The sequence below is a fragment of the Chiloscyllium plagiosum genome, unplaced genomic scaffold (assembly GCF_037043375.1).
Source record: "Chiloscyllium plagiosum isolate Xiang-an unplaced genomic scaffold, Cpla_swu_hap1 HiC_scaffold_2, whole genome shotgun sequence".
Classification (NCBI taxonomy): domain Eukaryota; kingdom Metazoa; phylum Chordata; class Chondrichthyes; order Orectolobiformes; family Hemiscylliidae; genus Chiloscyllium; species Chiloscyllium plagiosum.
Window position 1 is genome coordinate 151297588 of NW_028270140.1, and position 9838 is coordinate 151307425.

At 45.4% G+C, this 9838-nt stretch overlaps 1 protein-coding gene across 4 annotated transcripts in view; it reads left to right on the forward strand.

Annotated features, from left to right (window-relative positions):
* The window catches only part of LOC122557058 (serine/threonine-protein kinase NIM1-like), a 44257-nt gene extending 37360 nt beyond the window's left edge, over positions 1 to 6897 (forward strand). For all 4 annotated transcript variants that reach the window (XM_087974815.1, XM_087974823.1, XM_087974808.1 and 1 more), the window contains one exon: positions 3967 to 6897. In XM_087974815.1, coding sequence (XP_087830941.1) covers positions 3967 to 4710 — 744 coding nt within the window. In that variant the 3' untranslated portion in view covers positions 4711 to 6897. The remainder of the gene's footprint in view (positions 1 to 3966) is intronic.
* The last annotated feature ends 2941 nt before the right edge of the window (positions 6898 to 9838 follow it).

Sequence of the window (9838 nt, forward strand, 5' to 3'; positions counted from 1 at the left end):
CAGTATTAGGAAAAAGTATTAGAATCCATTATAAATGCTAGTCAGGCCTCAGCTGTGTGCAGTTCTGGTCACCACATTAAGGGAAGGATATGATTTGAGTAGAGAAATTGGAGGGGAGATTTACCAGAGTGTTGCCTGGGCTGGAGGGGCTGAGCTATGAGGAAAGATTGAATAGACTGAGTTGGCTTTCCTTGCAGCAGAAAAGGCTGAGAGGGACCCGAATAGTGGTGGAAAAGGATAGGTGGGGCATAGATAGGTTGGATGGGAAAGGCTTTTCCCATTTGTGGTGGAATCAATAGCTGTGGGCTGTAAATTTAAGGTAAGAGGTAGAAGTTTAAGAGGAGAGTTGAGGGTGATGAGAGTCTGGAGCTCACTGCCTGAAAAGGTGGTTGGGTCAGAAATTTAAGCAGCTTTTTGATATGCACTTGCATCACCAGTGCCTCCAATGCTTTGGGCCAAATGCTGGAAAATGGGATTGGTGTAATCAGACCAACACGGACACAATGGGTGGAATGGTCTCCTTCTGTACTGTACATGTCTGTTGGTCTAATAACATGATAATTGGGCATTTAGACATGAATGGCAACATTGTGCCGAGTCAGTGTGGGCTTATGAAAAGGAAATCCTGTTTGATAAACTTGGAGTTTTTTGAGGATGTTACTTGTAACATATTTATTTCATTTTCACTCAGCTTTTGATAAAGCCCTCCATAAGAGGTTAGAAAATAAAATTAAAGCTGTTTGGATGTGACGGAGAATAGGGCTTTTGCCAGAAATGTCGATTTCCCTGCTCCTCGGATGCTGCCTGACCTGCTGTGCTTTTTCAGCACCACTCGATTCTAAACTCTGGTTTCCAGCATCTGCAGTCCTAGACCCAACCATCTTCAGCTGCTTCATCAGTGACCTCCCCTCCATCATAAAGTCAGAAGTGGGGATGTTTGCCAATGATTGCACAAGGTTTAACATCATTCGTAGCTCCTCAGACACTGAAGTAGTCCATGTCCAAATGCAGCAAGAACTGGACAATATCTAGGCTTGGGCTGTAGAGTGGCAGGTAACATTCAGGCCACACAGATGCTTTGCAATAAACTTTTCCAATAAGAGACAATGCAACCAACACTTCTTGACATTCAATGGTGTTACCATCATGGAATCCCCCACTATCAACATCCCGGGGGTCACCATTGACCAGAAACACTTTATGTAAAATAATCATCATCCAATATGAGGCTTGTGGGCAGAACCTGACCCTCTAGAGATAGCAGGGCAGGTAAGGGGTTGGCAATAGAGGGATGCCCACCTTTTCCTTGCCACCTCGAAAATTGAGTTCTGGGTGGGATGGCCCATGGATGGCCTTCCCATCCCATCACCAGTATCTGGTCTGTATGGGTGATCTTCCTGTACACACTGGTCTGGAGTTCACAGGTAGGTGTGTTCCACTAATATGTCCAGGAAGGGAGTCTGCTGTGAACTTTATTGCGGTGAGGATCTTATTGATGTGGTGGTGGATTTCTTCCATATGTGTACGTTTAATGATGGCAAAGTCATCTACATACCAGAGCCAGAGTTTGGGCTGGATGGTGGGGACAGCTGTCCATTCCAAGCATTGCATTACTGCTTCTGCTATCAGTCCTGATATCGGGGACCCCATTGGTGTGCCGTTAGCTTGTCTGTACACTTGTCCATTGACTGTAAAGTGAGTTTTGAGGCATAGGTGTAGTAGTACTGGCATGCTGTTCTGTTTGATGCTGCTGGTGTCTTTGGTGTCCCAGTAACCACTTTGTCCATTAATGTGGCATTGGTATCCTTGGCTAGGTCACTGTCTACAGATGTCAAGAGCGCTGTTACATCAAATGAAATCATTATTTCATCCTCCTCTATTGTGGTATTTCTGATGATGTTGAGGAACACTTGGGAGGAGTGAATGGAGTGGTTGGAGAATTCTGTTAGGTGTTTTAGTCTTGTTAGTCCTTGGCTCACCCGGAGGTAGGTGTCCCTGGGAGTGAGAGAATAGCTCTGAGAGGTGCTCCTGCTTTGTGAACCTTGGGTAGTCTGTAGAATCAGGTTGGGTTGGATCCGTTTGGTTTCTTCTTTTGCAGGTTTGTTTTGCTGATGTCTCCTGTGCTGTGTACAGAAGTTGCTTTGGTTTCATGGTAATCCTATTCTTGAGTTATGGGGTTGTGTCTATCGCCATCTGTTGGTAAGTAGCAGTATCATGGAGTGGTTTGTTTGCTTTCTCCATATACTGATCCCTGTTTCGTATTACTGTCATCCTTCCTTTGTCCGCTGGTAGTATTACTATGTTCTCATCCCTTTTGAGTTTCCCCAGTGCTTTCCTTTCTTCTGTGGTGAGTGTGATCCAGTTTCCTGTTCTGCTTAGAGTGGGAGCTATCATCTGTCTGATAGTCTATTGTGTTTCTTCATCCAGTCCGTGGATTTTCAGTGTGGCCTATCATGCTGAAGGAAGTTAGTTTTTCTAGCACTTTTGTCGTTAAGGTTTAGTCCACGTACCAGGATGGATTTTCCTGAGTCTTTGAGTGGTCTGTCTGAGAGGTTCTTTATCCATGTCTCTGTGTTGTCTGTATTGTTGTGGGTGAGTTTTGATCATTTTTCCTGTAGTGCTTGTCTTTTGCTAGGTCTGGTCCTGTGTTGTTGTATGGCCTTGGCTTGTTCTAATGGGTTGTCCATTCTGGGTCGGTGGTATTGGAGGACAGAGTGTTTTGGCGCGCAATTTCTCATTTATATTTGTGGAGACGGTTGTGGATATCTGTGATCATAACCCTTAGCATTTTGCAGCCATTCTGTCCTGCTGTTTTTCTTGCCTGCTGGCTGTTGACAGGCGTTTTGTATTTTAAATTTGTTGGCAGTACCTGTTTCCTAAGACATTCATGTAGGAAGTACAGTTCTTCATACATGGCTTTCAGGCAGGTGGTGTTGGTCTCCCATCGTTGGGTTAGTTTGAGGGTGTCACGCCCATAGGTATTTCGAGTTTTTGAAAAGATTTGTAACTCAGGTTGTGGATGAGTAGATTTGTTAGCCGAGTCGGTGTGGTTTTCTGCAGACATTTTGTTGCCTTGCTAGGTGACATCATCAGTGCATCTTCGATAAAGTGTTGGTGGTCTGTCCCACCTGGTATTTACGTGGCTTTTTTGGGTACTTCCGGTTCTGTGTCTGAGTGATTTGTATATGCGGTCCAGTTCAATGTGTTTATTGATTGATTTCCGGTTGAAGTGCCAGGCTTGAAGGAATCCTCTGGCGTGTCTCTGTTTCACCTGTACTGGGATGGTTATATCATCCCAGTTGCATTTGTATCCTTTGTTGTCTGTGTGGTTTGAAGTGAGACACTACTGCTGCATCTGGCAGTGGCGAGCTAATGTTTGTGCACTCGTACAATCAGTTTTCTTCCTGTTTGTCCTATGTAGTGTTTTTCACAGTCATAGAGATGTACAGCATGGAAACAGACCCTTTGGTCCAACCCAGCTGGTGAAAGGTGTTCACTGGTTTGTGGGCCACTAAGTTTCCCTGCATTCTGATTGGTCAGGTAGTCATTTCTAATATGTCTTTGATATATAATGTGGTCACTATTTTGTCTGGTCATGTAGTGTTTTCTTCTTTTAAATTTGTTAAGTAAGTATTGGAGGATAGTGCTCTTGGGGCACCTATTTTGTTTAAATGCCTTGAATAGGTGTTCCTGTTCTGTCTTCTGGAGATCTGGGTTGCTGTAGTATGTCATTGCTTATCTGAATAATGTTCCAACACAGCTCCGTTTGTAGGTGCTGGGGTGGTTGCTGTTCTAGTTCACTAGCTGGTCCTGTTCCCCACACCTCAGCTGCTGCCAGGGCTGCTGACACTTCTCCAGCAGTTTCCATGTCAGATTGCCAGTGCCCGCGGTGGTTTGATTTTATTTGACCGGTTGTGATTCCTGTCTCCTTCCCCCCTCCCCCACCCTCACTCCTTGCTCTCGCAGCACGAGAACAACACGATTCACCGGGACCTGAAGGCAGAGAACGTTTTCTACGTGACCAACAGCTGTGTGAAGGTGGGCGACTTTGGTTTCAGCACCACGTGCCGCAGAGACCAGCTGCTCAGCACCTTCTGCGGCTCACCCCCCTACGCCGCGCCCGAGCTTTTCCGCGACGAGAATTACGTGGGGATCTTCGTGGACATCTGGGCTTTGGGGGTGCTGCTGTACTTTATGGTGGTGGGCACCATGCCCTTCCGGGCAGACACTGTGGCCAAGCTGAAGAAGTGCATCCTGGAGGGCAGCTACCAATTGCCACAGCATCTGACTGAGCCGTGCCAGAGGCTGATCCGCGGTATCCTGAGACCGGCACCTACCGAGCGGCACACCGTGACTCAGATCGCCCGCAGTGAGTGGATGGGAGGCGTCCGGCTCCCGAAGGGCCACGAGCCCTTCCGGCTGGACCCCTCACACCTGGCCGGCTGTGCCGAGGCTCTGAGGGGGGACCAGGCCGAGGTGAAGCGGGCGCTGACCCGCCTGGGGGTGACAGACACCCACATCCTGGACAACAGCGGCAAGGACTCACGCAGCCCCATCACGGGCATGTACCGCATTGTGCTGCACCGGGTGCAGAGGAGGAGAGCCCCTGACACCGTCCCGGCACTCTCCCGGCAACTGGCTGGAGCCAAGGAGCCGAGGAAAGAGCGCGGGATGGCGCGGCAGACCTCCAAGCTGTGTTTGATTTTGTAAGATGAACCAGAGGGGCAGGTCTCACCAGCTTCCCGAGAAGGAAGAACGATTTTCTATTTTGTAACAAGCTGTAACTGTCACTTGCCAATAGATTGGTGCCCAGTGGGCATGTGTTTTTGTGTTAAATATACCAGAGGTGCCCAGAGGGAAACCAATAGCTTGGACTGCAAGGTTGGATTTGGATCTAAGCACTTCAATACCACAACAAACCACCAGCAAAATTGTCCTCCTTGTTGTTTGACCAAAGCTTCCATTTTTAAAATTCTTATCCTCGGATTCAGATTCCTCCATGACCATTCTGTGTTTCCACCCTCAGTCTGACAACCCTTCAAAATCTCAGGGTTCCCTTTGCGCCAGTTCCTTGTGTATCTTCTAATCCTTCCTCCCCAGAGCTCAGGCAATGGACAGTCACACCCTCACTGAACGACAAATAGCTTGCAAGCATTGTTTGCCTCCTTGTCCTGGTCCTGGTCCTGTGATCCTTGTGGGTGGATGTGCTATTCTGGCACTGAGCTCAACAATTCCCCCTCCAAACGTCTCTCTCCCCCTTTTGGCTCCTTCACTTCCCGTTTGAGCATCTGCTCAAGAAAGAAGAGACCTCCCATAGAGGGAGTGCAGCAAAGGTACACTGAACTAATACTGCCAGTATTGTCCCATACTTCACCTGGGCCTGTATTCATTATAGTTTAGAAGGGTGACAGGGGATTTGATTAAAACGTATACAATTCTAACAGGGCATGACCGACTAGATGCAGGGAGGATGTTTCCCCCAGATGGGGAGTCTAGATCCAGGGGATAGAGTAGACCAGGATACAGAGTAGACCACTGCAGATTAAGATGATGAAATATGTTTCCATTCAAAGTGATCTTGTGGAATTGTCTATCACAAAAGGCTGTGGAGGCCAAATCACTAGATATATTCAAGAAAGAGACAGATATACTTTTAGGTTTTGAGGCACCAAAGGGTATTGGAAGAAAGCGGGATTATATCATTGAGTTAGAGGATCAACCACGATCATATTGAATTTTGGAGCAGGTTTGAAGGGCCAAATGGTCTACTCCTGCTCCTAGTTTCTATGTATGTTGCAATAACTAAACTCATCTCTACATCAGTTGTCCTAAGATTTCCCCTTGTGTTCTGTTTGTCGGGGCCAGCACAACATCAAGGGCTGAAGGGCCTATTCTGTGCTGTACTGTTCTACGTTCTCAGTTTGGACTTGGGGGAAGTCCCATAGGTTGTTTTTCTCTTTGGAAGCTCACGTATTGAGGATGGGGAGGGGGTTAGTTAATGTTAAATGTCAAACAAACACAGTATTGGTTTAAACTCTGAACCTTTGTCTCTGGGGTCTGGTTTGACAATTCGGGGACAGCTTAACCGGAGGAAACCCTCAATGATAGTGCGGCATGAGTTGAGTTTGTTGTGGGGTTGGGCCGGGGCGGAATTGAATTCCTTGTTGTCAGGGAGCCACAACACAAAACTCGGAAGGTCACAGTGGTGTAGCAGAATGGGAATGGGGCTAAGGCTCAAGATGGGAGCTGTGGAAAGGAAGCTAACCTGTTCCACCACAAGAGGTAGATCATGACCAATCTGAAATCAACTCCGTTATCCCTTCATACTCTCACCCAGCAAAAACCTTTCAGTCTTTAATCTCCAATTGGTCCACAGCACCAAAGCAGAGACAGAGTTCCAGGTTTCCACTGGACTTGGTGCAAGTACTTCCTGACATCACCGTTCATCGACTTCTGCTCCTAATTCATGTGTTCTTTCTCTTCTCTCTACTTAAAGGACAATGATGGCCTGGTGCTCTACTGTTAAACCAGGTAATATTCTGGGATCCAGCTTCAGATCTCATCATGGCAGATGGTGGAATCTGAATTCAATAAAAAAATCTGGAATTAAGAGTCTAATGATGACCATGAAACCATTGTCAGTTGCTGGAAAATAATTCCATCTGGTTCACTGATATTCTTTAGGGAAGGAAACTGACGTCCATATCTGGTCTGGCCAACATGTGATTCCAAACCCTCTGGGCAATTAGGGATGGGCAATAAATGTTGATTCAGCCAGTAACACCACATCCTATGAGTGAATGATGATACAAAAATGCAGAGATGCTATTACATACCTCTGAACTTCCTTTTTAAACTAGCACCAAATCAATCATACTACTAAGGTATTATCGAGTATTACTCACCAGGAGCAGTAAATGAACCAACTTTAATTTTAAGATTATGCCCCATTGTCTTCGACTCTGCCACAAGAGTAAAGTGATCCTAACTACTCCATCACTCCCTTTAAGGATCTTCCAAGATTGGGTCAGAGACACATTGCATCCTCTCTCAGGTGGCAGAATTGGATTGTGTCTCCCATCTGTTGCGTTATGTAGACACACGGTGTCTGAATGAGAAACTTGTCCCATTCCCTGGCAATAACATTCCTCACTTTGACGTGCACAGAATTCACAGGTTGGAATGAGTTAACAAACAGTGACATTGCCCTCAATACCCTTACCTCAACCTGACTATGGATGCCCCAGAACTTTGCTCAGCTTATCAACAGATAAATGTTACAATGTTCACAAAGTACAACAGAACAGGCTGCACAAACTATTTACTTTGACTGTGACCCACTTACTCAAAGCTCTCAGCCTGATGAAATGTAGGTGAAAGGGCTAGCTAGATAGCTTTTGTTTTTAAAATATTCATTCTCAGGACAGGAATGTTACTGACAAGACCAACATTTATTGCACATCACCTGTCTTGAGAATGGTTGATACAACCGTGTTGTTCATAGAGCTATTTCAGATGACAATTAGGCATTTCAGGACAGTTACGGGATATAGGACAAGGGTCCCAGGTCAGCCCAATGGTGACAAGTTTCCTCCTCTGGAGGGCTGTTAAAAATTCATTTACAGGGTATGGGTGACGCTGGCTGGGCCAGAATTTATTACCCATTCCTAGTTGCCTTTGAGAAGTAGTGTTGAGCTCCATTCCTGAACTGCTCCAGTCCATGTGTTTCAGGTTGACCCACAATATGTTGCTAGGGAGGGAATTCCAGGATTTTGACCCAGCCACAGTGAAGGAATGGCAATATATTTCCAAGTCAGGATGGTCAGTGAGTTAGAGAGGAACTAGCAGGTGGTGGTGTTCCCATGTATGTGCTGTCCTTGTCCTTCTAGATAGGAGTGGTCGTGAGTTTGGCAGGTGCTGTAGAATGCACCTGAGACTTTAATCATAGGAAAAATTAACAATCTTCAGCTTTCAACGGTTTTTACGGTATTTTAATTGAAAAATGTTGCTCAAAATGAACTCTCCAGATGTGGGAGTCTCTGGGCATGACAGGCATCTATTTCCCACATCCTTGTTGCTCTTGGCTGTCTTACAGTCACAATCTGACTGCACTGAAAGAGGACATTCAGCCTGCTCTGAGAGAGCTCTCCAATTTTTATCTCAACCCTGCAGATCAATCCTCAAGTACCGACTTAATTGCCTTCTGAAGGTGCCAATGGAATCCAATTTTGTCGTTCTTTCAGGTAACATTTTGCAGACCTTACCCACTCTTGACATGAAAAGTCTTCTCATTTCTTCTCCTGTGAAATGATGTAAACCTGTGATTCTTTGTTACCACCTTGTATTTCTGCCTTTTCTATCAAAACTTCATATTTTGGAACACCTCTAGTAGCTCAAATCTTAATTTTACATCTTAAAAAGAGATGAATATAGCCTCTCCCATCTCTTCACAATATTTGAGACTCTCATCCCTGGTATTACTCACCAAGGCCCCAGCATTCCTCTTAAAATGCAGAGCCCAGAATTCTCCAGCTGAGACTGTATTCGTCCTGGTTTACAAAACCGTGTGCCCTACAGAATGGTCACAATGCACAAGGCCGTTTGGCCCATTGTGTCTATGCTGATCGAGTATTTCACCTTGTGCCACACTCTCACCTTTTCTCCATAACCCTGCACATTCTAGAGTCAGACATCCAGTTCAGATAATGATCCTATTCCCACTTGAAGGCATTGATTGAACCAGCCTCCGCTACACTGTCAGCCAATGCACTCCAAACCCTAAACACTTGCTACATGAAAATATTCAGCCTCATGCTCCATTGCTTCTTTTTCCAAATACCTTAAATCTGATCCCACTTGCTCGCAATCCTTGTCCCAAAGATCCTTCATGGTTTTGAACATCTTGATCAAATCTACTCAGCCTTCATCAAGGGAAACAGTCCCAAAATCTCCAATCCATTTTCATAAAATGAAATTTCTTAATGCTGAAACCATTCTTGTAAATCCTTTCTGCACTCTCCTCAATGTCTTCTCAGTCTTCCTAAGGTACAGGGCCTGAACCTAGACACAATATTCCAGCTGAGGATGAACTAGTGCTTCACACAAATACAGCACACCCTCCTTCTCTCGTACTCTATATCCCCTAACCATTATAGTAACAAGACCTGTGACCTCGAGGTTTGTGAATTGGTTGGGTTACTCTGCTCTGATACCAGTTTGAAATATTACCACTAGATTAGACTGTCTCTCCTTGTCATCTCTCGCAAACTGCAGTATATCTCACACATCCCTATTATACTTCACCTGCTAGGTTTCTCTATGTCTTTCGGAAGTTGGCTGTTGTCAGAGTCACATTTTTGTTGCCAGGTTTTTTAATCACCCGCAATTTCAAATTGTGCTCCAAGTACTTGCGTCATTTTGAGGTGATGGTTGTATTACAGACCTCAAAGAGGAACCCACAATATTTTTCATTCCAATCAGAGAAACATTATTCACCACAGCTCCGGCTGCCTTTGCTGGGAAGGAAGCTTGACTTTACATAGTCTGGTCGGTGTGACTCCAGACTCTCAATGGTTGACTCTGAATTGCCCTCTGGGCAATTAAATGGATGATAAATGCTGGCCCAGCCAGTAATGCCCACATACCATAAAGAAATTTGAAACATAATTGATTTAGAAAATACTTTTGAAGTGAGCTGGAGGCTCCTATGAAGTGGTGGCAGTGTTCATTATCCAGGTTCAAGTCCCATTTGTCACGGAGACGTTTCATAACACATCCAAACAGGTTGACATTTATACGACTTTCAAAATGAAAATTGAACCCAAAGATACCCGTATCG